Raw genomic sequence first — 27381 nt, forward strand, 5'->3', positions numbered from 1 at the left:
GAGGACGATGCAGTCGCAGAGAGAGAGTGAAAGAGAATAATTTACACACCTGAACACTCTCACCTGGACACTACCTGCACTCCTCCCTCCTCCTCCTCTTCTATCTCTTCATCCTCTCGTCTCCTTTTCCTTCTTCTCGTCGCGTCTGTTCTCAGTTTTCTTCCTTTTTCTTCTCGCCGCACTGTGATCCTGATTATTTGTCCTCCACCGCTTGAAGTATCCACCGCCTCCGTCTCTACACACACACACACACACGAAAATAAAATAAATATATAAATAAAATAATATATGAAGATATGAAAAGTCCTTTCGGTTCCTCCTGGTTGTCCTTAGAGTAGCTGTGTTGAAAAAGAAGAAAGAGAAATAAAAAATAAATAAATAAATGAATAAGTGATAATAAAACATAACAACAGAATGCTTGTCATTGAAAATAATGTGAAAATATGTGAAATAAAAAGATGGTAATTTACAATTTCAATCACAGCTGGAGGCGTTTTGTCTTATTGAGTCTGTTTTTAATTTTCTGTGACCATGAACTCTGGAGGAGGTCGACATCCGTCTCAGGACGTCCACAGAGAGACACTCACACCCACGGCCAATTAAGAGTCAATTAGCCTAACGAGCACGTCAGTGGTCATAATGTAATGGCTGATTGGTGTAGCTTAACCTGCAGAAACCAATCCAGCCTCCAAACGTGTTTAAAGCAGTGGCGTCCAACATGAGGGGCGTGGTCCCAAAAGTGGTCGGGAAAATCTTTTCAGTTCAAGCCTGTGGATTTATTGCACATTTTATTTTGAAGGGACAAAAAAAAATATATGGAAACAAACAATAAAATACACAAAATGATTTTATTTTTATCACGTTTTATTCGTTCTCTTCTTACAACGTGTCCCTGATCTCTTCACTGGTCCCAAGAGTTAAACTATACATAAATGTCTCTATTTCCACGTTACACATTTAAACACTTTTAATTTTTACAGACTCTACGGGAACAGTTAGTGCAGGAAAGTGATTTCAGTCTGTTAGTGAACACATTAAACATCCTGGGCTGACTGACTCTGCTGGAAATAACTCCAATTAACAACATTAACCAACATTTTAAAGCTGCTTTCTGTCTCACGGGAAATAAATGTGAAGGTATTTAACGAGTCGGTGCAAAGAAGAACTAGAATATTTGCAGACGTTCCAGCAGAAGAACAAAAAGAGAGATGATATTTACTTATTCTACATATATTAAATGAATGAGGTTGTGTGCGTCAGTCGGCCCAGTGTGCAGACGCACGGTGACTCAGATCTACAGGCCGGAGCTCGTGGGCGATTCTCTTTTCCCGTTAAGCTCGAGCGTTGACGATGTCGACGAACTCGGGCTTCAGAGAGGCTCCGCCCACCAGGAAGCCGTCGACGTCGCCCTGAGACGCCAGCTCCCTGCAGTTCGCTCCCGTGACCGAACCTGGACCAAAGAACGAAGAGAAAACCAAAACTGAACATTTCTTTTTAATTAGACGCTTATTTATTGATTTGTTTGGGTTCTGCTTCACAGGCTCCATTAACACCAACATATACAGCAGCAGTGAAACATGATTTTTTCATTATTATTATTTTTATTTAAATTATTATTATTTTATCACCAGCCCTCACTCAGTACAACACAACTGGTCGACTGAAGCCACAAATTCCCTCTTGACAAGTCATTTACCATTTATTTTTGTTAACTCCTTAATCTATAGAGTTAAAAAAGAAATAATAAATAATAAAATAATAATAAAAAACATTCAATGAGGTTCTCGACGGGTAGATTAACAGTTTAACTTTAATTTAAAAAAGGTATAATATGTCTTTCAGGATCTCCTTTTACAGCCGAAAATAATACGATTAGTTTGTTTAATTCTTTAAATTCTTTTTTTTTCTTTTAATTTTAACATTTTATTCATTTAAAAATAAAAATAAGAAAAATAAGTGCATGTAAACACGTTACTCCGACTAAAATCTGAGTTCTCATCATCTGATTAAGACGCCTGGATAATGTGAAAGGAAACTGATTTTCTCCGTCATGTAAACGCCTTAATCAGACTTTAACTGGACAACACGTTCGCTCATGCTGCTGTAATAACGCAAAACAAAAACATCCAAGAAAGTCGGTCACAGAAGAAGAAGGTAAACAGAGCCGGTAGAAGAACCAGCTGAGGGACAGCGCCACCTATCTGCACCAGAAATAACGCACACAATATGTACCAGATTAAAAAGCTGAACTATCATCCATCTGGTTGTTGTTTAAATGTCGGTCTGACACATGAACAGCTCCATTTATTTATTATTTGATGTAATAGTTCAACCTGAAAGACACATATCGCCACCTAGTGTGGAGGAGGAGGAGGACATGTTCCCGTCAGGTATTTGATTTTCTCTGTTGCATGTAAACTGGGACAAGGACTCAAAAAGCTGGAAGACTGAGAACCTTCACTTCCACACTTTTAGATTTAATACGTTTTCTTCTGGAGGATTTTTAGGAGAGTTTCCTCCCGAGTGGAACAAGAACACATGTGGATGTTTGGACTGTGCGTGGACGGACTGATGGACTGGGTGAAGTGTGTCAGGTTTAAAGTCGAATCAAATCCGAACTGACCTCCGTAGATTATGCGAACAGAGTCGGCCACGTCGTCCGACACGTTGGCCCTGAGCCACGCCCTCAGCTTCTCGTGGACTTCCTGCGCCTGAACGAGGACACGTTGGTCACGTTCCACCAGTCTGAGACTCACCTTCTTTAACATATATATGTATATATAGGTATCAGGAAGGAGAGGTCTGAGTTACCTGCTCAGGTGAGGCTGTCCTCCCGGTACCGATGGCCCAGACCGGCTCATACGCCAGCACCACCCTCCCCCAGTCCTTCACGTTCTCTGAAACACAACAGAGCAAATCCTGCTGGTGTTTCTGCAGCAGCTGAGACCAGTGACCTATTTACATTTTAAATGAGTCTCCTTTGAAATACGAGGCCAAGATGGAGCCACAGTCACATGTAAAACATATTCAGCAGCAAACTGACCAGATACAGGACGGTTAAATTCTCTTTAAAAATGTAAATTTCGTATAAACCGAGGATAGAAGATGAAAACATGCAAATATCATGGTGTGTTTTGAGTGTATGAAAGTAATTTATTTTATTTAAATCGAGTAATGAATTAACTGAGTTTCCAAAGAATGTATGTAAGGAATTAATCTGGAAAAAAATATTTAAAAAATAATACTTCTAACTTATTTATTTACCCTAAAATAACAATTGAAAAAATAAATCAAAGTTAAATTAAAAAAAAGTAAAAAAAGAAGAAGAAATAAAAATATCATATAAAGTTAAATGAGAAAAATTTGAAAATTAAATAAAAATTTTAAACATATCTGAATGTTAAAATAATAATAATAAATATGCCAAATAAATTCTAAATTAAAAAAATAAATAAAAAAGTAAAAAACTAATAAAAACTAAAAATATCATATAAAGTTAAATGAGAAAAAGCAAAGCAAAGCAATTATTTTGGAGATACCTGAATGTTAAGATAATAATAATAAATAAATAAATAAAATACAGTTAAATAAATAACTGTAAAAAAAAAAGAATAAATAAATATTGAATAAGGCTAAATGAAAAAAAGATTAAATATAATAAATGAATTTGAACATAACTGAATGTTAAAATAATAATAATAAATAAAATAAAGTTAAATAAAAATTTAAAAAATATATATATCAAATAGAGCTTAACAAGAAAAATTTCAAAATTAAACAAAAAATAGATTAATTTGACCAAAGCTGAATGTTAAAGTAAAAAGTACTCATGTTTGTTATGTACCTGCAATGACCTGCGTCTGAGCGTACACGACTTCTTCGGTGGTGCCGGCCTCACGCTCCTCCAGCTTCTCCCCGATGCAGGCGATCACCCCCAGATCGTTCTCCAGAGCGTGAGCCACCTGAGAGTCAACCCACAGTCCAACAATAAAAAATAATAATAACAACAAAATAATCAAAAACGTTAAAATACTGACGCTCCCACCTTCTGCCCAATCAGCTCGTCACTTTCTCCAAAAACGTGGCGACGCTCCGAGTGTCCCAGGACGACCCAGTCTGCACCACAGTCCTTAATCATGGCCGGGCTGGAGGGACGGCGCGACAAAACATTAGGGACACCAGTGGAAACCAATGCGTCCTGAACTGAGACAAAACACCAAGCAACTAAAGGGAGATTAGCAACATGAAAGTATGTAAAACGGATCCTCTGCCTTAGAAATAGGAGGATGAGAAATTAACACAGGAGAAGAAGAAGAAGCAGGAGAAAAAGAAGGAGAAGAAGAAAGGAAGGAGAAGCAGGAGGAGGAGGAATAAATGGAGAAGGAAAAGAGGAAGAAGATGATAATAATACTACTAATAATAATAATAATAACAGTAATATTGATGGTGTATCTACCTGATCTCCCCTGTGAACGCCCCCTTCGGGACCTTGTAGCAGTTCTGGGCCGCGACCCCGATCCGAGGGTCCAGACCGGAGCGAACCCAGTCCAGGTAGATGGAGGGAGCAGCGCACACAACCTCTGGAGGACGACGACAACAACAACAAATATAACAACAGCAAGAATAACAAACACAACATGATGAGAGGAGAGATGACGACAGAGACGTTCAGGACTAAATACATGTTTACACTTATTTAAGAACAAGGAGCCTGATACGAGAAATTAATTCATCTGGATTTTATCTATGAAATTTTAGGAAAAATAATCCCAAAAGTAAGTGAAATTAAATTATTTAAAAACGTTTTCTTTTTAAATATTAGAGGGAAAAAAGCACTTTTAGTGTAGAAATAATCAGTGTTTTACATGAAACCTCACAGGCTTTTACGCAACTCATCCAGGTCACGTGACTCTCAATGTCATAGTGTCACCTGAGCAACAACAACGCCTTCCTCCTCCTCCTCCTCCTCTCTAGCCCCTCCCCCTCCTCCTCCATCTCTCCTAATGACCATGAACCCGTAAATAAACCCGGTCCCCTCAGGTCTCACCGGTCTGGTCGTGCAGGTTGGCCGTGTTCAGGGTGCTGATGAGTTCTCCCAGACTCTCCTTGGTCCCGTTCATCTTCCAGTTTCCTCCCACGAAGAAGCCCCGCAGCGTCATGGCCGGTGGACGGTGGCTGGTACCCGGTACCCGGCGGAGGAGGAGGAGGAGGAGGTGGAGGAGGAGGAGGAGGATCAGAAGTCAGTGGAGGAGTCCGGCTGCAGCAGGTCAGGTGTTTCTGGATGAAACGTCAACAGCGAAGGCTCCTCTTCTTCTTCTGCTTTGGGTTTATAAGGAGTCAAACAGCTTTACGGCACATCACCCGCCCCCTGCTGTACACAGGCGGTACTACACGATGGAGGAACTACACCTGTACTGACAAAGAATACGATAATAATCACATTATTATTATTATCTGAACGCTTCTGATGATACATAATCAGGTCTGTGAAGGGTCCCAGTCATACAGGTCATAGTTTATATCCAAAAGGAGTTAAAAAAAAAAAGGTCTTTTTGAGAGTTTTGAGAAGATGTTTCATCGGAGTAGCTGGAAATGCAGGAAAAATGTCCTAAAAACACATTTACAGACAATAAATGAAGCTCCTTAATGTGCAGCCGTGGGGCTAAAATCAGACCCAAACCAACAGCAGGATGATATTTCAGTAGCTCCTTTATTTGCTACAGTAAATTCACAATATTGCTCCTTTCACAGCCTCCCGAGTTGCACTAAATGCTGTGCGACTAATCTGGGAGGTTAAAGTACTAGAAGAATATATAGATGTAATATTTTCTTTCCCCCTGACAGTGATGCACCAGTTTTATTTTGTGCATCATTTAAAATTGACCAATAATAAAAGAGATTGTTTTGGTTTGAGCGTCTGGAGGATGAACTGGTCTGGAGGGAGGTCAGAGGTCAACAATGTGCAGCTGCATGAATCATACCTGCACACACACACACACACAATCAGAGAAGATGCACAAATACATGTAGACACTTTAATCAGTGTTAATGTTGAATATGTACAGAGCTGGAGGGAAGTCTGAGGCACATGAGTCAAACCTGAACGAGACCAGCAGGGACGACGCACAACAAAATACTGCTGCAAAAATCTCTTAAAAAGGGGAATGAAATCCAGCCGGGGGCCAGAAGGAAGGTCATCAGCCACAGACTGCTCAAATATTAGATCAGCACTTTATTCAGTACTTTAATCTGGTCTCGGTGGGTGATACATTTCTAAGTAACATCGCATTGCGTTTTCTCCTGGAGGTTGAGGACTATACACACTCTTTTAACAGTTTCCTCTGGGTTGTGTCACTTCCTTATTCCTCTTCTTTAATTATTGAGCATTTTTTACGATGTGTAAACCAGCGCCCTCTACGTGTTACGTAGTGAAAGAGCGGTGAATAAATACGATATTACACACTGTTGTCCTCAAAGAGGCCAAGCAGAGAAAAAAAAGAAGAATGATTTAACCAATCAGGAGACTGCTCACCTGTGATTAATCAGGACTGTGTGAAGGGAAGCCACGCCCACTCTTTGGCCTCAGCCTATTGAAACATAGTATCATAATCATTATCAAGACACAGGATGAAATAACCAAGGACCAACCTTCCCACGGAAGTTCAACACGCTGCAGTTCATCGAGTGGCCACTAGAGGCGCCAACAGGGCGCAAATCCCCATAGACCCCAATGTTAAAAAGCCCAACTTTACAGCATTAATACACATGTTTACAGCCTGGTACAAAAATTATATTATGGTTTATTATGGTTTATTTCAATATTCATGGCAACTGCACGGGGGGTGAATGTTTTTCTAACTCATTCATTTATTTTGCATTAAGGTTTAAAATTCTGCAGAATTAAGTGCGTCCCCGCTTTGAGTGACAGGAGGTAGCCTGAGCTAACAGGTAGTTGGGAGTTGGGTGTCTATTTATCTTAAAAAGCCATGCGACTGATGTTATCGGACCCAAATAAGAGCTAATATCTCTTTTTCTCTACCTGGTTAAAACCTTTGTGCAACTTAAACGTCTTAGAGACGTAGCAAACTGGTTTCTAAATTTCCAAAGTCCTGCTCTGGATGTGAACACGAACGTCCTCTCAACTTGGCCAAAACACACTTGACTCTTGACATGGTGTTAATGCAGAATTCTATGTTTATTAGAAAGATTTTCAACAAACATTTCGTCTTTTTACAGAGGAACTGCACACGTGTAAAAGTTCTACAAAACGCAGCTGAACCCAGGGGGAGTAAAGGAACGTTCACAGAGCGATTCAGAGCTCAGTCTACCACCGTCACACCCTCGTTCTTCTCAGCACCTCGTTGGTGTTTCGTATTTATTCATTTTTCCCCCACGGTGACTGGGAAACGTCGGCGGCCATCTTGGATTTGCTCTACGTACACATACACTCTGGACATGTGCATCAGGGGGGAAACAAGGAAGAAGAAAATAAAAGACACTGTACATCAAGTCTAATGTGTTAAACTATAAAATACAAATAAATTTACATCTGTTATCTAAATAAGTGCAGGGCTCTTTTACAGGTCAAAGACAATAAAAATAAATCTGTATGTAGATCTATGGTCTTATTTTCAGCGTTCGTCATCTTTCAAAAATCTAAAAGTGTTTAACCGAGAGTAAGAGCTCTGCAGTCATTTTTATTTTTTTTTACTTTTATTCTCCAGATATTTAAACTGTGTCGATAGAGCTCTCTGGTACACACAGCGAGATGCATCGTGCATTGTGTTGATGCCATTTACACAACAAGCCTCACTCGCAACCTCTCGTATATTTTGCATACATGAATGAGGAAGAGGTAGAAAGAGGAAATAAAAAAAGAGAAGAGGGGGCAAACATCTGCACCGGCTCCTCCTCCTCCTCCTCCTCCTCCCTATCTTCACCCTTTCCTCCTCTTCCTCTCTTCTACCTCCTCCTCCTACTCTTCTTCTTCTTCTTCTTCTTCTTCTTCTTCGTGTTCATCCGGTTCCTCAGTTCCACAGTTTGAGGAAACTGTCCCAGGATCCCGTGCAGACGCCCATCCCGTCCTCGGGGACGCCGGTGCAGCTCACACGGTTGTCGTGGCCGGACAGGACGCCTGGGGGGAAAAGATGGAGGGAGGAGGGGAGGAGGAATGAAAGGGATGAAAATGCACAGATAGAAAGAAGAGAAAAGGAGCAGAAATGACATGGAAGTAGAGGGTGTGGAAGGAGAAGACAGAAGGGCAGAATGAGGAAACAAAAAATTGGAAAGTCATGAGTAAAAGGAAAAAGAAGAGGAAGATGCAGCATTGAACAGGCGGATGGTGAAGAGAGGAAAGAAGGCAAAAAGAAAAGACAGGGAAAGAACGTTTATTTCCTTTATAGAAGATACAGCAGCTGCTAAAATATCTATGCACCTGAATATGTGCGTGTTTGTTTTTATTTTCATTTCATTTACATATTTATTTATTTTTTTACATATTTAACAGGAACTAGACACATGTCTCATATGTGGATTGTGTATCAGGAAAAAAAAAATGTAGTGTGGAAAGAAAGGAGAGAATAAAAGATGCAAAAATGAAAGATTGTGATCTCGGGGATATTTGTGCTTATTTGCATGAGAGTCAATGACAGTTTGCATGAATTTTGTTTTTGTGGGAAACGATAAAATACATTAAATCAGAAATGTAAAAACAGAGGATGCACAAATGTCAAATGACCAAGTTTATGCAGCTGATGCTCGTTTTGTTTTTGTCATTTCTAGAATAGAATAGAATGTCATTTGTTGTCATTATATACATTATACACTGAATGCTTCTCATTTCTTGTGCAAAAAAAATATTATTTATGAAGATTTACAAGCTAAAATTAAAATACTAAAGTTAAAATATTGAGAATATAGAAAAAATTAAATAATTTGTTGGATTTTAGTAGCAGAAGTGGTAAAAGTTTGCATCAGTATTGTTATTGAGAGTCCAGGGTGGTGATGTCTCTCCGTGCTCTGACACATAACTTCTAACTGGGAGGAAACTTTAAATGACGCCAAACATTCAGTTTCCCTCCCACTCACCGACTTTCTCCCCCTTCAGCGAGTCCCAGATGTGGCAGTTGAAGTCGTCGTAGCCGGCGAAGATGAGTCGTCCCGAGTTGGACAGAGCCAGGGACGTGACGCCGGCGTTCAGGCTGGTGTCCTGGTAGTTGAGCACCTCCTGGTCGGAGCGCAGGTCGTACATCTTGCAGGCGCAGTCGTCGGAGCCCGTGATGACGGCGTTTCCGCTGGGGAAGAACTGAAGCGGGAAGAGAGGAAATGCACTGTGAAGCTGGATCCTGATCTGTGTCGTGGAGTGTGTGGACTGTGTGTCGTATCCTCACGGAGATGGCGTTGATGTCGCTGGTGTGTCCGCTGAAGGTCTGCTTGCAGGTGCCTTCCCTCAGGTCCCACAGCTTGGCCAGGGAGTCGCAGGCTCCGGAGATGAAGGTGTTGGTGTCCGGGGACAGAGCCAGCGACATGCAGTCTCCGATGTGGTTGGTGAAGATGATCTTCTGCTTGCCAGTCTCCAGGTCCCACAGGCAGCTGGAGGGGAGGAGGAGGGAGGGCGTTACTATCACTTTGCACTTTCTCTTGTATTTGCATCGTGTCGTATCGTCTGCATCAGCCTGAACGTGTGCACTTCATGCTCAGCCCCTGGTTCATGCAGCTTCATGCTCCTGGAGGAACGTCCTCTCACCTCTACACGTTCTGCACCTGCTACATACGACTGAACCTTTCTGACCTTTGAGAACATAATAATGAATCTTTCGGAAAAGTTTAATCAGAAATTAAATGATTATTCAATGTGTAGGATGTAATTATTATATATATTTGTATTTGTAATAAGGTTGCACCAAACAGGTTCTGATGCCCGAATCCTCAACTTCCAGAATGACCCTTAAAGAGTTTAAAAAGTCCAAAGACATGCTTGTTAGGGCTAACTCATGACTCTAAACCCTGGCTGCCCGATTAGAGACTAATTATATTTGGCCTTTGTCCACTGTTTAATTTTTTCCCCATCGTCATCCCTCAGAATCTGCTTTTACTCTCTTTGAATATTATTTATTGGTGCAGTTCCACTCCTGACCAGAGAAAACCATTGTGATACATTGACGGTAGGGTGGCGCTGTTGAGCTCCTGAGAGGATGCAGGTAGAGGACGTTTAAAATAAATTTTTTACTTTAGGTTCATTCCACCGAAGTGTGTGTTGTATGGTTGAAGTGTGTGTGATTTATGGGGGCATGTTTTGTCCCATGTAGATGTAGGTCCAAGGCCTAGTAATGATCCATGTCTGTCTGCAAATATTTCAGTGCTGCAAATACTTTTCTTATTTAAAGAAGCCAGATAGATGTTCAGTCATTAAAAAAAAAACTATAAATATGAAGTACAGTAACCAGTGTCATTCATTTTTCAAATTATGTTGTGATTGGTGATTGGTTGAAAATGTTTACAGATTACAGATTACAGATTACAGATCACCAGGTACATACCAGGTAAACCAAGTTCATTTTCTTTTGCAACATGCAATGAAAATGCAGCAAAAGAAGCTACATAAAGCAACAAATCCTCACTAAACATCTTTTCGTTTGCTCTTCTTTTGCTCCTGCAACATTTTCCAAACACAAAACTCTCACCAGGTGGTGTCACCGGAGGCCGTCAGGATCTCGGTGTCGCTAAGGAAACGGCAGCAGGACAGGTAGCCTGGGTGGGAGAGAGTCTCGTCAGCACCTCAGCCTGTTTATTTATGAATTTTTGCTGAGCTCGTCGCCTCCCCCTCCCTCCCCCTCCCTCCCCCTCCCTCCCCCTCCTGACCTGTGTGGGCGTCCAGCTCCCTCAGGGTCTTGGGGCTGGCGGCCTTGATGTTGTAGACCGTGCACATGTTGTCCAGACCGCCGCTGGCCACCAGGTTACCAGAGGGGGCGAAGGCCACGCTCATCACCCAGGCAGACTTTAGTGGGACGGCGACCAGCTGGGAGGAGGGAGGAGGAGCTTGAGTTGACTCCTTAACTCACCACAGGAACTAAACAAACCGCAGCTAAAGCTCCTCAACTAATAAAACCTGCAACACGTTTCTTCTCATGGTTACAGAGCCGGATGCACTGTGAAATATTATATCTAGTTTAATATTCACAGTAACATGAAACTTCATGGAGCTCTGACACCTCAGTCATCAGCCCAGTGCTCTGGAGTCACTATCAGGCTTCTGGCAGCCATTTCCAAAATGGATGGTCTCAGTGACTTTCTTTTATTTATGTATTTGGCAGCAAATATTTGCTGATTTTAAAAATGTTACAGTGTGAATATCCTTCATGTCGTTACTGATATTTTAATATGAGTGTTTACTATTATACTATTACTTCATACTTCATTATTATTATTATTAAATTATTATTATAAATAGGTTCTACAATAAACACGATTCAGCAGGTATTTACAGCAATGCATTCAGGATATAATGTTGTGGTTTTTATTTATTTATTAAATAAAAATGATTAATTATTCAACATGACTCGACTTTTTAGATAATGAGTCAATATTTTTTAGATATTTATTTGCAATTTTTCTGTGTAACCTAATATTAGGTAAATCCCACTAATTTTGCAATTAAATGACTATAATAACCTACAATATATATTTATCGGTTCAGAGAAGAAATTTAGAGACACATTTGTTTTTATGTCCATTTTTTGCCTGAACAAGGACTGAAACTTGTTTTAATTATTTAATTATTTTAAAAAAGTTAAATAGATTTTATGAGTACTATTTCATGTGTCAGACTTAGTAGTGTTTTATGTGGTTATTGTCTTGCACATTGAATCGTGTGCCTGTGATCCTACCTTGTTTCCTGTGAAGGTGTCCCAGATGAGGAGCTTTCCATCCTGTGATGCACTCACCATTTGCCTGTGAGAGGAATCAGAGTCAGGTTTAGATTTTATCTAAATAATCTGCAGCTACAGTTTATTTGCATGTGAAACAAACTCCTCACGAACCTAAACTGAGGTCTGGATCAAACACACGATGGACTCAAAATCTTTAACGATGTCAAATTAGAGTTGAACACGTGTTTGTTTCATTCTGTCACGTTTTTCTTTTACACATTGACCAGATTTAGTGTTTTATTTATTATGATGTAGCCGTTTATATTTCATAGCGTGTTTAACTCAGCTGGACAGTCACACAACCCATCAGTTATTTCTTTAAGGTGTTTCTCTGTCTTTTACAACAGATGCATCCTGCTTTATTTGATGCAGCTCTTCACTGGGGAGGGGGAACTTCCTGCTGGATTCCAGGCTGGTAATTAATTCTTTATAGAATTTAAAGTTGTCTCCTTCAATTTAAGACGTCATTCGTGCTTTTGTGACGTTCACATGTCCAGTTACTACTAAGCATTAAAACTCCTTAAATCTAAAGTAAATCAACCAAACTGTCTTAAAGGGCCAGCAACAAATGTTCAGGTGTCTCTTTAAGTGAGAAATGAAGTCCTTCCTCCCTCCTCCTCCTCCCTCCCCTTTCCTCCCTCTTCCTCCCTTCTCACCTGGAGTCAGCCGCCCAGTGCATGGCATAGATTTTGGCCAGGTGACCCTTCAGTGTCTTCCTGAGCTTCAGCTGGACCCGGCCCACCGAGCCCACGCCGCCTGACGCCTTCACCATGTCGGAGTCATTCACGGCCTTGCGGGCCGCCTGGTGGCCGCGCAGGGAATTGCATGTGAGAAAGAAACCGGAAAGAGTTTATTAACGGCAGTAAAATCATCATTTTACTTGATAATTTTATAGTATCACTAGCAGCAGTGATAACAGAACTGCTTTAGTTCATGTTACAGTTTAGTTTTACTCCAAATTCTTCATAACGAATTAAAACATTCAAACGTTTAACACCAACAACGACCCAGGAGCAGGAAGCGCTCACCTCAATCTGTGCACGGAGGCCATCGCACTCCTTTTTCAGGGCATCCATTTCAGCTTTCTCAGCTGCCATGGCGACGGTTGCTAGGGGATGTTACCGAAGGGAAACTGACGAAACTGTCGCTCTGCAATAAAAAAAAAACAAAAAACACACACACACACGTTTAATTGGACAGTTGAAACCACAGCTCCATCTCGGGGTCGGACCCTGAGAGTCTGAGCCTGCAGCAGCGTCACAAAGATCCACTGACCCGTCTGATCGACCCGATACCTGAACTGGGACACTTGGATTGCAGTCAAGAGCAAAAAGATTAGACGTGTAATCCCTCCCTGAACTGGCATTGTAACACTCTTGTGGGGGACAGGGGTGAGAAGGAAATTATTTAAAAGTAGAGAGGAAGTGGAGGCAAAGCAAAGAAGCAAAGAAACTCCACTCAGTATAAACATTAGGTCACAACCTGTGGTCTCTTATCTCAAGTGTCGGCCATCTTGAAGTTAGCTGCAACAGAAACAGTAAATCTCTTTAACTCTGTTAGACGGGGTTTAAAGTAAACTTTTAGGATTGGAAGACGAAGGCTCAGATGTTCTTGCTCGTCCTCTTTGGCATTTCCCAAAACACTGTGCGTGCAGCCAGTGATGCAGGAGCCTAATACTCTGTAACAAGATGCTGACGTCTGTTTAATTAAAGACCAATTAACTACATTTACAGCTTTTCCTGTGGCCAAGGAAGTTCTCTGCACGAGGCAGCACAGTCTTCACACACTGATAGATGGAGCATTTAGACAAAGGACCTGTTTAAACCAGAACAAACACAAACATCAATTGTCATGCAAAAATGTTAAATAGCCGCTGGTTTGGCTTCGGAAACGTAACAATTTTCCAGCTTTTTTCAGTTTCGTGGTTTAAACTGAACATTTTTAAGTTCTGAAATGCAAACCGAGAAAAAGACAAAGTCTCCGCCTCACGTAGGCTTCAAACGTCTAAAGATCCGTTCATGAGCAGAGGTGGAGGTTGAGGTGGGAGCAGCTTGACCCGGTGACAGGACGCTGGGCGGAGGAGGCGGTGAGGGGTCGTCTTTGGGGTGGGACGCTGCAGGGCTTTAAATCCCGGCAGGAGATCTTAAAGGAAGCTTTACCGGTCAAATCTCCTGTCATCCGATTACTGACTGCTCTTTACCTCGGGATCAGCGGCAGAGGGAGGGAGGGAGACGTGGAGCGGGAGGAGGCCCGGTTAAAGTCAAAAACCAGACCCGCGGCTCCTCCTCGACTCCGCTCACGTTCACAGGAGGCACAGTTACACTTTTAAGTGTTTCCTTCAAGGATTAATAAAGTGCTCTGGTCCCGGTGGTTTGCATGAAATCGTTTTTCGTTGATTAAAACTGGTGAAACAGTGAAAAACTGTGAACTCAGAGACACAGAATCAGCTGGATGAGGTTTGGTTTTGTGCGACGAGATCAGGCTGCAGCTTACCGCCCGCCACACCTGAGGCACCAATCCTCTTTGGTGGCGTCCGCACAATCCAAAGATCACCTTCAGAGGGTTTAAGGACTCATTACATCGGCTGCAGTGTTACGTTGGACTCATAAATTATTCTTTCGCTCCAGGAAGTGGACGGGACGTCTCAGCTGAAACCGAAGCTCTGCAGATGCATCAATGTGCAGGAAATAAGTCCTGGAGCCGCTTCCTTCCTTCTTTCTTCTTCTGGCTTTTGAATTAAACTTTAAACTGTCACAAAGTGACATGATGCTGATGATGATGATGATGCATCCTCAGCTCCTCCAAACGTTCGGCAGAGAGAACCTGGAGGGAACTCAACTACACAAGCGTGAAAATAAGGAAACTCACATTTTCCACCGTACACCGTTGCTCCCTTCTCTTCCTCTTCTCTTCCTCTTCCTCTTCCTCTTCCTCTGCCTGGTCCCAGACTCTGAGCTCTTCTCGATCCCTCGGTGCTCGGCGATCCAGGACGCTGCTCCCCCGGCTCCTCTCACGCTCAGACTGCCACCAGCTCCACTTGTGAAAAACTCTCTCTTTCTGCCTCCGTCTCCGTCCCCTTCCTCCACAGCGAAGGACAGATGAGGATTGGAGGGGATGAAGGAGATAAGGGATGAAGGGATAAAGCTCAAAGATGGAAATAGAGAGAGGCACGGAGAGCAAGGGAGAGAGAGAGGGAAGGAGAGGGAGCGTGGCGAGAGGAGGAAGGTAAACCGATTGGAAAATCGGGTAATGAGGTCAAAAGACAAGAAGAGGAGGTGAAGAAATGAAAGAGCGTGGCAGGAGGAGGAGGACGGGAGAGGGAGGGACGTGAGAAAGAGAGTGATAAAATCTGCTGAGCACAAAGTTTAAGCTTAACTTTTAAGTCTGGGGCGTTAGTTTAGTGTCTCACTTTAGTTTATTTGCTGTCAAGTCAGCGTGAAGCGTCACCTGAGAGGTGATTTGGTTCGGTCGGAAAGATTTTCCGGCATGAGTCAGGACGGACGGACGGACGGACGGATGGATGGACGGACGGACGGACGGTGGTGAATTGGTTTCTTAGAGCTAATGAGCTGAGCCCGCTTAATCAGGGTCTAATGGGATATCCGGGGACGGGCGATCTCGTTAGGGAATTAGAGCGGGTCAGGATGAACGTGCGTCACACCTGACACACACTCAGGAAAGAAAAAGGCCGAAGCAGCAGCAGCAGCAGCAGCAGCAGCAGCGGATCAGGAGTCAGACGTTTGGAAAGAAGCTGGAATAAAAAACGTCCTCCCTCCGAACGCCTTCATGAGATCATGGAGTCAGAGGTAGAAACAGGAGCAGGAGGTCAGACAGAGACCAGGACGCGAGGCGGGGCAGGTACCCGTCCTCCATCACAGATGATCCCGCTGGCCACGCCCCCTCCTCCTCCCTCCCCAGGGAAGATTTCTGCTCTTTTTCTCCTTCAAGGGAAGGTGACGGCGACGGGCGCCAAATGGGTCAAACTCAAAGTGACATTAATTACAGACACAGTTTTCATTTGTCTTTTTTTATTTAATTTTATTTTTATTATTTAAGGGGATGGAGGTCAGAGGTCAGGACAGAGCAGAGAACCATGAATGAATGAATCATTTTACTGCTCGTGCACATCAGTGCAAGTTTATTGAATAGTTTCAATAATAATAACAACAAACTAATTTACCAGAGGGACATGATACAACAAACGGACAAAAAAAGGCAGAAGAAAAGGGAACAAACACGCTACATTTTACAAATCTAAAACAAATACAAAGTCTTTTCAGCGTCTTATTAACAGTCAAAAGTTCAAATACAGGAAAACGAAACCGGCCAGAAACCGGCGGCTCACTGCTACTTCACACTCACAGGAAGTCGAACCCGTAATCATTTCTTCATCGCCCATAAGAACTTACACAGAGACGTGTTTTAAGCCTGGATTTAAAAACACTTGGATCTGATTTCACTTCTGTTTGTTGGTTTGTTTCGTGTGTTTGCAGCTAAACGCTGCTTCACCCTGTTTGGTCTGAACTCTGAGCTCCAGTGTCTGACCCGAGTCCATGGATCTCACAGCTCTGCTGGGCTCAGATTCACTTACATTCAGCCGGTGATGAATCCTGGACTTAAACCGTTCAGTGATGCAGCAGCAGAACTTTGAGATCTATTCCACAGCCAAACTCAAACTCAAATTCATGTCATTTAGTAATTTAGTTTAGTTTTGGTTTAGTTTAGTTTAGTTCAAGGAATGGACACAAAGAACTTAAATGACACAAAGTAACAAATAAAATAAACATAAATTGAATATTCCATATTACATTACTTTTTTTAACCCACCCCTTTTGAATAGACCAATAATATATGTATTCTACTATTACTACTACTACTACTACTACTAATAATAATAATAATAATAAATCATCTCTATATTTCTTTATATAAATAACATTCACACATAGCACAATCTTTTTTTTTTTTAACTGGTTTATATTTGGACTTTCCTTAAGCGTCGCCTCCAAACTGTTCACAAATAATTTCACCCCACAAATTAAAATCTTTGATGGCTAATACGTTTAAAACCTCCCCCTCACAGACAGGTCCCATGAAAACCAGGAGCCAGTGGTCGTAATGTTCTGTCTAATTTCATCAGCGTTTGTTTCTAAGTCACAGAGAGTTTAATGACGTTTAAATGACGTTTAGTGACGAGTGTTGATCTGATGAATCTAATGTTCTCTGATCAGACTCAGGTGAGCTGGTCCGGTTCCTCCGCTGAGACTCCTCTAAGCCCCAGACCGTCCTCCCATTGGTTCCTCCTCCGTTTAATCCAGCGTCACAGGCCGAGACCACGAGGAACGTTTAACGAACCTCCTCTAATGGAGACTTTTAGATTAAGCTTCACCTCAGCAGGCGTCTTCATATCAGTAACTGATCTCACAGGGTTTGGCTCCGGTCTCATGATGTCACCCAGAGACGGAGACAGAATCAGAGACAGAGACGGAGACGGAGACGGAGACAGAATCAGAGACAGAGACGGACGTGTTAATATAGCCGGAGACAAACAGAGCTTTAATGTCCACAGTTATTAAGACAAACAGAGTTTTAAGTTTCTTTCTTTTCCTGCAAAATGAGTCTGAAGTAAAATGTATAAAACAGTTTTAGTCCATTAAATATAAATCAGATAAAACTTTGATGAAGCCAAAATAATATTAGTTCTTTTAGTCATCAAACGTGTGATTTACACTCTTCTTCTTCTTCTACTTCTTCTATTACTTTTTTGTTCCTCTTCTTCTACTACTTGTTATTGATCTTTTCTTGTTGTTCATCTTTCTTCTTCTTTTCCCTGTTCTCCTAGATCTTGTTCTCCTTTTGTTGTTATGTTTCTTTTGTTTGTGTTCATGTTCTTTTTTTCTTCACTTTCTTCTTCTGGCTGTTTTCCTTGTTCTTTTTCTTCTTCATGTCCTTTTATTGTTCCTTTCATATTTTCTTGTTCATCTTTTCTTTTCTTTTTCCTGTTCTTCTAGTTCTTGTTCTCCTTTTGTTCTTCTTTTCTTTTCTTCTTTATTTCTTCTTTTCTTGTTCTTCTAGTTCTTGTTCTTCTTTTCTTTTCTTCTTTATTTCTTCTCTTCTTGTTCTTCTTGTTTTCCTTCTACTTGTTCTGATTAACTTATCATATGTACAAAACAACACAATATAAATGAACGACTGACTTTTTTCTTTTCTAATCTTTTATTGTTGTGTTTTTTTTGACACTATCGTTGTATGAACCTCGTTTATTTCCCTCCATCGTTAAGGACCAGAGTATTTACTGCACAGTCTGGTCGGTGGCAGCTACTAATCATCTCATTCTTCTTCTGCTTCTTCTTCTTGGTGTGAGGAAGCAGTGAGTAAGTCTCTGTGTGTAATCCAGGTTAATGAAATGTGACAGAAGAGGCCTGGCCGACTTCCTGATAACTCCCCGTGGTAACAAGCTCAGGGGGGAAGCAGGAGAGCAAACCCTGCGCCGTCGCCACCTTTAGCTCCTTCATTCAGCTCCGAGCCCACGTCCACAGGAAGACGGGACATTTAATACGGCCTCTGAAAATAATCCTGAGCTCGTTCCTTCTTTCTAACTGACATCACAGACGTTTCAATGAATTATCATTTCACACGGATAAAAACTAATCTTTAAAACGTTTGAAAAATCCACTTTTATTAAAGACACTGATAAAAAATGCATCGCTCCATCTACTTAAAACAAGTGAGGCAACTTTTTGCATCATTTTGCCTCGTAGATCTTTGTTGGTTGTGAAATTAAAGTCAATTTACGTTTGCAGATTTGCAGACTTTACTCACAAAAGTAAGTTTTACAACTCACCTTGAAGTCACATAAAGTCATCATTAATCACTTCAAAGTAAACGTTAATAAACTTTTAATGACGTGCATTATTTAAAGTGATGCACAGAGAGAGAAACATCTTCTCAGCACATTTTTTACAACAATGGAAGACGTTGTAAAACACGTCCGGTGGAGCTGTGCGAGTTACACAACCTCCTGCTTTTTTTTTTTTGCGCAAATTTCCTTGAACAAACTTGCACAAATTCATGTTGCTATGTTGATTTTTTATTTATATTTCCACTTCATTTATTCTTACTCTTCTATACCGTTTTACTTAGTTTATATTTATGTTTATATTTATACATGCAGTTATGCACTATATATATATACATAAGAATACTAATTACTAAATATATTCGTACCTCCCTATTTTTATATATATATATATATATATATATATATATATTTTCTTACTGTTATTCTTGTATCATACATAGTCTCATGTGTCTTCTCTTCTCTTCAGCACATCCACTGCAGGTAGTCTGGGTTTGTAGTGACACCTGCTGGCAAACAACACGTGTTGATTCAAGGTTTATTTCTCTAAAAAAACAAACAAAAAACAAAAACAAACAAAAAAAAAAAACAGAGCAGAACTGATCCAACGTCTGTTCAGGAGGATGTGAGGAACTTGAGCTGGTATCACAATCCAAGTGCCTCAGAGTCAAACTGGAATCTAATCTGACTTTCAAAAAAAACATTAAAAACACAACAGACGCTGCCTCCATCATAGGATCCTGTCTCTTACTGAGCGACGTTTTACCACCTGGCAACTGTACGTCAAATAGAACAACTTCATAACAAATAGAGAAACGCCATTTATTGAGCTTTGGGCTTGTTTGGTCTTTAAACCCCTCGAATCGTAGTAAAAACAAAGGTTACAAACAAATCAAACTCGGAACATGTGTAAAGTCTGGTCAGCACTTATATAATCTAAACCACTAACACGCTTTTTTTTTATTCAAATTCTACACCTTCAGTGTTACAGTTTCCAAGGAGCTGTCCATCAGCACCACGCAGTTAACATAAATAATGATATCCTTCAACAATGAAGTACAAGGAGAAATACTTTCTCATATGTAACAATTTCACATCCACTATCAGATCCAAACAAAACCCAAATATCAAAAAGGAGCCCGTTACATTGCTATTTAAGGCTTTCAAATCAATTCTGCCAGACGAAACTTCAATTTAAGCAAAAATAACACCATTAACAAAAAAAAAATCAAATCTTTCCTAGAATTTACATAAAAAAATATTTTTAAGGCAATAAATTAGTCATTAATATGAGAAATTTCACATTATGTTAACTTGACCAATGACAGCTCCTTCTTTTAAAGTGAAGCCAAAGCAAGTATAGCTCCCTCTGGTGGCTGGTGGCGGTATACATCATAATAAAAGCCCCGCCCCCTTTCATGTCAGTCGGTGGGGCTCAAGTTTAGACTAATACAGTTGGTGGATGTTTTCTGTAATTTCAGGTCGTTAATATAAAACTGAGTCGTGTGTTCAAGAGTCAAGTTTTAGTGACGCCATAAAAACAGGATGTGACGTCACGGTGATCGACAGTTACTGACGGCCGGCTCAGTGCGGGGGGGCGGTGAAGGCCTCGGTGACGTCCAGCTCCCTCTCACAGATGGAGGGCCATCGGGAGCTGCAGGGGTTGTTGTACCAGCTCTGAGCAGAGTTTGTATTCGACCCCCGAGGTTTCACGATGCTGCCGCAGTTCTCATCCTCTCCGTTGTTCGGTTCGCCAGTCATCCAGAAACTAGGAGGCAGAAAGCGAGTGTTTTATTTTATGAATGAATGGAAGCAATTTATTTTTCGGTCAGCACCAGAAATCTTCATACAATTGTAAACATATACAACTAATAAATAGGCAGAGAATCCGGGGAAAAGGGAGGGATTTTAATGAAAACTACAGGGAACAAACAAAAGGCGGGTAATCCTAAATACAAAAAAAAAAAATCTAAAGAATCATGGACGTGGCATAGAGACAAGGAAGTAAGGCAGAGCTACAAATACACAAGAGGGCTGAGGGACGACAAGACACAGGAGAAACCAATGAACAGTCAAGGGACACGCGAGGAAACACGGACAGGAAATCCAGAACTTATCAAAATAAAACAGGAAACACAACATGACGCAGACAGACAGGGTGGAAAAATGAGGCATGACAGGCAGGAAACTAGGAAACTCCAACACGTGATCACAAAATAAAAGACAGACGTCAGAGTAAATGCAAAACCTGTACAAAATATGTACGATATATACATGTAATACAAAAACTAAATCACACATATATGAATATATACATGCAAACATCCATCCATACATACGCTGCTGGTCAAAAGTTTTAGAATATTTTTTTTAAATTTAAATGTAGCAGTTTAACGTCTCATTTTACTCTGAAACAAAAGCAGAGACCAAATAAACAATAACTCACGATCTATTCTAAACCCGTCAAAATAACCATGTTTGGCTGATTTAACATGTGAAAATATTTTGTAGGGAGCTTTGCTTCCACTCTTCTGCTCCGTGGGGTTAAAGTCTAGAGACTGGACCATGGAGACATGATCCACTCCATGTTTTCAAGCTTCCCATTAGTTTGTATCCTGAGGTAGTTCCTGTAGTTCTGGTAGAACCTGGACTAAAGTTTAGGGTCATTATCTTGCTGTAGGATGAACTGGTGCTGGTCTATATGTGCACAGAGCCAGAAATATTTACACACACGTGTCTGTGTAGCCTGTATGTCCACAGTCAAAGTGTCATTTTTAAAAATTTTACCTTTACTCTGCTTAATGTCTGCGTTGTTTGTGCTTGTTTTGGTGTCATGTAGTTTCCTTTGGGCCACGCTGGCTGCTACAAACACGAGAGGCACTAATGACTCTGACACGTGTGCGTCGCTGTTTGTTCTGTGGCCTTTGTTTAGTTCCACGTACAAGGATCAGCAAAGAGGATGGGTGAGTGCTGCTTTTCAGCCTTTTACATCACTTCAGTTCATTTATTTATTTACGTGGGGTCAAGAACAATCCAGATGTTCTCCCAAAGGCAGAGCCTGACACCCCCGGAGTAGGAGACAATTAAAGATAACTGCTGATTTCATTTTCTTCCATCTGCCTCCATCATGGGGTCGGGTGGCAAGAACAGGAGGCGTCAGCACGAGCTAATTCGCAGATCTGGCTCGGTTCTGGGGAGGAGTCTGGACTCTGTGGTGACTGTCACAGAAAGGTGCTTTTTTTTTTTGAGCATTTAGCTCAGAGCTGTAATTACTGACTCACAGAGCTGAAGGCAAAGAGGAATGAAAGGGGGTAAAAACAGGTCAGTTAGTCATTGAGAAGTATTTTGAAATATGACAAAGAGAAATAAAGAAGTTCTTGGGAAATGTTACGAGTTGGCAGAAGATTGAGTGAATGGTGAAATAATGAAGAAGATTTTAAAGGAAGTGTCTTCGTCTTCTTCCTGTGATTTCCCGCTGCTCACTGTGAAACACGTTTCCATCGAAGGTCAAAGGCTTAACTGCAGTCCACAGGGAGGAACTCTGCAGAGACTCTCAACTCTTTCCCTCATGAAAATTAGCACTGGGTCACAAAACCTTCATAAAGATCTCAGCTTTTAAAGTAAAACTCATATTTATTATCCTGTGTTGTGTAGACTTCATGTGACCTACTCTGTGCCCAGCGGCGTGCCGTCGGTCCACTCCCACCGACCCTCCGTCCTGTTGTCGCTGAGTCCGAACCAGTACGGCCGCCACCCGGCGTCAGGAAGAAGCTCCCACAAAAACCTCTGGCAGGAAACACAGAACGTTAAAATAATCCACAGCGAATTCAAAGTTAGCCCCTGTTTATCATCCAAGCAGCAGCAGCAGCCACACTCAGATGCACCCAGATAAACTCTGTTATTAGACTCAGTTTAAACTCGTTTGTTTCTGCGGTTTCACATTTTTGCTGCTTTCAGGCGCTTTAGACCGAAAAGATGGAGACGATGAAGGAAATGCACTTAATCTCTCCATCAGTTTGGTCCCTGACGTAGATCATTACAACATCAGAGCTGATTCAGACACTTTATCTACATTATCACATTACACAACATTAGGACACTTCTTCTTCATGGTTCCTAATAAACCAGCTGTGCTCAGAGTCCATGCAGAAGGGGGACCTCGTAGACCACATTAGACCCTGATTAGACCTGACAATGTTCAATGCTCAATGAAACCCACATGACAATAAACCTCACTGGGAGGAACAATGACACCGAGTCACCACATCTGGTTCCTGTTAATAGAAGCAGCTAAATCAGGTGGATGTGGGTTTCTCCCTCAGTCAGCGACGCTGTACCTGCTCCTCGGCCGTGAAGATGAAGGCCAGGTGAGCTCCTTGCTCTCGCAGTACGACTTGCTGCTCAGCCAGTCCCTGGGATCGTCGGAGAGGATGTAGCAGCTGTTGTGGAAGCGATACCACTCGGGGGGGCAGGAGACGAAGGGGGGCTGCGTCAGTTTCATCACCTCAGGACCTGATGTCACTGAAAGAAGAAAACTGACCGAGTTTAGAAAATGATAAACCGATTTGCACACACAGATAATAAACTAGCTTTTAAACTAAAGTATGATGATGAATCCATCATTCTCTCAGAGTTGCTTGTGCTGGAGCAAATGTCAGCGGTTACCGAAATCAGGCCAGTTTGATCTCAGTCACATAACATCATAATAATCTATAAAAAACAAAACAATATGAAATACTGTTAAAAAAAAATTGATGCTTCTTTTTGTTAGAGATTGAAATATCACATTATGTACCTACCTAAATAATGGTTTTGTTAGCATAACGCTGTTAGCGTAATGTTTAAACCATAAATAAATGAATAAATAACATAAGAGCATAAAGATTAATAATTTAAGGATATAAAACTTTTAAACCAGCTTGTGTTCTTTGCTCCAGACCGTAATAAAAAGAGGACATGGCTCCTTTAAAAGTGAAGCTACAGCTAGTGGAGCTCCCCCTGGTGGCTGGCTGCAGTATGGGTAACATAAGCCCCGCCCCCTCGATGTTAGTGGGCGGGACTTAAACAGTAAACTATACATCACAAATATATTTTCCAGAGATGGTTTCTGTTATTTTAAGTTTAACAAATGCAGATGTTTCCTTTCTTCTTCTGTACTATTATAAAAAAAATGTTACACATTGTGTTCAATCAGCCGCTAAAATATCCAGATTAGACTCTGGTCTCTGATATTTGACACAGTCTGTATATAAACCTGAACTAAAAACACCTCCACTTCCTGTCATCGGCTGAACTGATGCTACGGAACCTTTACAGAGCGGTTGGCATGGCAACTGGTAGTCGCCATTATGTCACATCCTGTTTCTACACCGTCAAAATCTAAGACGAAACGTCTTAAAGGTTATTGTTGTTGCTACTATTATTATTTAGCATGTTGCTTCCCTCCACGTCCTTTTCGAACAAGTATTTGACATGTATCAGTGTTTTAAGGAGGCCCACGTCCATTCTCTGATGAGTCACAGCTGTTTTGGAAACCTACACAATATTAGGAAGGTGGTCACGTGGTCCACTACATCCTGCCCCCCCACCGCACCTCCAACTTCGTTCAGAGGCTGACGCGCAATAAACCTCATATTTATATCGTTCCCTAGTCCACCTACCTCAGTAGGCACATTTGCACTATTGTTTCATTGTTTAATGTTTTAAATGCTACTATTTTTATCCCTCATTGTACCAACTACATTCATTTCCGTGTATAGATGCTATATTTTATTTTTTTATCTTTGTTTCTGAGCAAATGGAAAGATAATATGAGAATGAAGCCCTGAAGGCAGCCAAGCTAAAATGACTGAGTAAGTGAAGATTTTATCCCTCACAAACGGGTGAGGAATGTTGTTGTTCAGTTTTCTGCCAATAATTTGAATAAGGGGCGATGAATTGTGGTAAAGCTGGAGCACTTGAGTGAGCTCTAAAATAGTTTGGAAATGAACCGATTCATTTTGATTAGTTCATTTTCTCAAAGCTTCCAGATCTATAACTTGAAAATGATAAATGTTGTGAAGACAAAATGTCATTTGAATAAAATTAACAGTTTTTTTATGTTAGTTTTCAGTTTGAGAAGTTTAAAACAAATCATTCCTATGGCATCTGGAATCACAAACGGTACTAAACATACGTTTAATTGGCAAGAGGAGCATGAGGGGGTTGAAACCTCCAGAGGTTGAAACTATGCGGCTCCTCTTATGTGGGTTGACTTTTGCTCCAACTTCCTATTTCACTTCTTTGAGTTTGGTTTGATTTTGACCCTGAACTCTTTACGTTTGAATAACACACATTGTTTGAACCTCCAACCTGTGGGCTGACGTCCTTCTATATGTTCTTTTATATGTTATGAGTCTCCACAGATGTTTTTGAATAGGAGACCGCAACACTGGCGCTCAGGAGGAAGCAGAGGGCCACAGACTGATTTTACCAAACTGCAGAAGTGTTGAGCCTCCGGAGAAGAGGAGGAGTGAGTGGCCGAGGTTGGAGGCAGGTTTAGTCGTGAAAGTTGTGTTACTCACGGCGTACGGCGACGGCTATGAGGGCGATCAACAGAACGAGGCACAGAACCCCCAGGACGAAGGCGACCACGTGTCTGGACCTGGGTCTGCACGGTCTGAGGACGTCCAGGAAAGCTGGAGGCGATAGGACAAACAGTTTTCAATCAGAGGAAGAGGAGCTGCTGTAAACCTTCAATAATAACGGTTGTTGGAATAAGTCCATTCTCTGAGCGCGTCTGTCTAAACATCAGGTTGAGGAGTTTCCAGGACGGACAGAAACATGGAGGTGGACAAACAAAAGATGGAATCAGTGAGGACAGAGACGATGGAGACGTGGAGACATCTTGGTTCATCTTCTAAGACTCTAGACGTTCACGACTGGAGGAGAAACGTCTTCTATTTTTGACGAGGGCTGCGTCATTAACAAAGACAGAGACGGATCTTCCTTTTCCCGTCTTCATTCTCTTCTTTCTTCGCATGGACAGCAACGTTACAGACATCTTGGTCTTCTTCTTCTCCTGCTTCATCCTTGTCCTCCTTCAGTCTCATCTCTGAATGGATCCGTGTGGACAAAGATGTTTGAGATGGTTCATCTTCTCCTATACGTTAGACATTCAGGACTGGATTTTTCCTCATCCTCTACCATCATCTTCTTGTTCTTCTCTTCGTCCTCTAGGTCCTGCAGGGTGCTGCTTCATGCATAATCTTAAAAAAAAGGTGGAGTTTGTTTGTTGCTCTAACTCACAGTTCTATGTGAGATCCTGCAGAAAGACGCCATGTCACATAGCTTTGGTTTGTAAAATAGAACCAAAAAAACAAACAAAAAAAAAAGATTAAAATGCTGAGGGTGCATGAGCAGAGGAGGACTCCTCCTTACCGCGGCGCCCCACATCTGGCCTGCGGTTCCGCTCCTCATCGTTCTCCATCAGTTCGCAGTACATCCGGAAGAAGCGGGGGTGAAGCCGGGGTTCGTCACTTCAGGCATTTCAGGCAAATCAATCAAACAAACAAAGGAAAAAATAGAATTAAAAGTTTATAAAAGTTGCAGCGGAGACGGAGTCTGACTCCGGATGAAGCTCTGGTTTATTTCCTCGGTTTCTTTCCCCTCCTATAGCTGGAGTCAAGCAGCACGGAATAAAAGCATCTGTTCCGGTCACGCGTTTCAAAATAAAAGCACCAACATGACTGGCTTAAGCCACAAGCACTAAATAATTATAGTGCAAACATTTACCAATGGCGCCACCAGCTGGTGGCCATAAATTTGCTGTCCGTCCCGCTGGTCAGTCACAGGTATTGGTACTGATGATATTCTTCTATGCCAGTTAAAGCCCTTTCACACTGAATGCACAATGCAAAGGACCCCAGGTTCTCCCTAAAGTCGGTCCTCATCACGTACTGCTTCTGTGACCTCCAATTACCTGTAGCTTATTTTAAGAAAAAAAATTAACACAACACAATAAAACTGTTCTGAAGCTTAATGTAAGCCTGGTAACCAGAAAGACTATTGATCCCTGGTGGGGAATAGCAAATGTATGACTGTTTCTGAAACATACAGTATAATCAGAGTCAAGTGTTTCTGTTTGTATCTGCAAGTGCCTGTTTTTTTTTTTTTTTTTCCTGTTTTGATTACAATAAATGTGCACCTTAAACTTAAGCTGTACATTTGTCTTTTTAAGGTCAAGGATAATTAGCTTATTTTAAAAAACAATGAATCACCTATGACACATAGCACAACGAAACAAGATTGTTGTGTTAACTGTACTATTAGTCTATGCACATTAGATTATTAATATTAAACGTAACACAATAAAAGTATATCAGAAGGCGTTTCCTCATAGTTTTCTACTAGCCTATATACTACAGTACAATAAAAATAATAATAGTAATCGTACTAACTACTACTAACCCACCTGGCCACTGTTATTTACGTTTGGTTGTTACATAAAAAGAGGAAATACACATTAAAAACTGAAAGGCAAACACGTTAAATACCAACAACAACACAAAATAGAATATTTAGCAGCTGTACACAATAAATAACTTAAACCACATA

At 41.3% G+C, this 27381-nt stretch overlaps 3 protein-coding genes across 3 annotated transcripts; all 3 read right to left on the reverse strand.

Moving 5' to 3' along the window:
* Positions 1–829: 829 nt before the first annotated feature.
* On the reverse strand, positions 830–5305 carry LOC125019853 (triosephosphate isomerase). The gene is made up of 7 exons (XM_047604844.1): positions 5048–5305; positions 4457–4580; positions 4046–4145; positions 3845–3962; positions 2812–2897; positions 2624–2711; positions 830–1450 (listed from the first exon to the last, which is right to left on the reverse strand). The coding sequence occupies exons 1-7, from the start codon at positions 5157–5159 to the stop codon at positions 1332–1334; spliced, it is 747 nt and encodes a 248-aa protein (XP_047460800.1). The 5' UTR covers positions 5160–5305; the 3' UTR covers positions 830–1331.
* Positions 5306–7176: 1871 nt separating this feature from the next.
* Positions 7177–15039, reverse strand: gnb3b (guanine nucleotide binding protein (G protein), beta polypeptide 3b). Its single transcript, XM_047605802.1, has 9 exons — positions 14796–15039; positions 12956–13076; positions 12584–12729; positions 11886–11949; positions 10861–11017; positions 10683–10749; positions 9390–9591; positions 9088–9304; positions 7177–8134 (listed from the first exon to the last, which is right to left on the reverse strand). The coding sequence occupies exons 2-9, from the start codon at positions 13022–13024 to the stop codon at positions 8028–8030; spliced, it is 1029 nt and encodes a 342-aa protein (XP_047461758.1). The 5' UTR covers positions 13025–13076; positions 14796–15039; the 3' UTR covers positions 7177–8027.
* Positions 15040–19594: 4555 nt separating this feature from the next.
* On the reverse strand, positions 19595–26959 carry LOC125019433 (NKG2-E type II integral membrane protein-like). The gene is made up of 5 exons (XM_047604206.1): positions 26206–26959; positions 25350–25463; positions 23124–23307; positions 22457–22572; positions 19595–20554 (listed from the first exon to the last, which is right to left on the reverse strand). The coding sequence occupies exons 1-5, from the start codon at positions 26267–26269 to the stop codon at positions 20544–20546; spliced, it is 489 nt and encodes a 162-aa protein (XP_047460162.1). The 5' UTR covers positions 26270–26959; the 3' UTR covers positions 19595–20543.
* Between the last annotated feature and the right edge of the window lie 422 nt (positions 26960–27381).

Source organism: Mugil cephalus, chromosome 14, assembly GCF_022458985.1.
Source record: "Mugil cephalus isolate CIBA_MC_2020 chromosome 14, CIBA_Mcephalus_1.1, whole genome shotgun sequence".
Classification (NCBI taxonomy): domain Eukaryota; kingdom Metazoa; phylum Chordata; class Actinopteri; order Mugiliformes; family Mugilidae; genus Mugil; species Mugil cephalus.

Coding starts and splice junctions, on each gene's coding strand:
- LOC125019853 (XM_047604844.1), bottom strand. CDS start 5,159: ATGACGCTGCGGGGCTTCTTCGTGGGAGGAAACTGGAAGATGAACGGG. Junction 3,963..4,045: donor ACGAGCTGATTGGGCAGAAG/GTGGGAGCGTCA, acceptor GTTGACTCTCAG/GTGGCTCACGCTCTGGAGAA. Junction 2,712..2,811: donor GGACAGCCTCACCTGAGCAG/GTAACTCAGACC, acceptor GTCCTCGTTCAG/GCGCAGGAAGTCCACGAGAA.
- gnb3b (XM_047605802.1), bottom strand. CDS start 13,024: ATGGCAGCTGAGAAAGCTGAAATGGATGCCCTGAAAAAGGAGTGCGAT. Junction 11,018..11,885: donor ACACCTTCACAGGAAACAAG/GTAGGATCACAG, acceptor CCCTCCTCCCAG/CTGGTCGCCGTCCCACTAAA. Junction 9,592..10,682: donor GCCTCCGGTGACACCACCTG/GTGAGAGTTTTG, acceptor CCTCCCCTCCAG/CTGCCTGTGGGACCTGGAGA.
- LOC125019433 (XM_047604206.1), bottom strand. CDS start 26,269: ATGTACTGCGAACTGATGGAGAACGATGAGGAGCGGAACCGCAGGCCA. Junction 25,464..26,205: donor GCCAGATGTGGGGCGCCGCG/GTAAGGAGGAGT, acceptor TATCGCCTCCAG/CTTTCCTGGACGTCCTCAGA. Junction 22,573..23,123: donor TCTTCACGGCCGAGGAGCAG/GTACAGCGTCGC, acceptor GTTTCCTGCCAG/AGGTTTTTGTGGGAGCTTCT.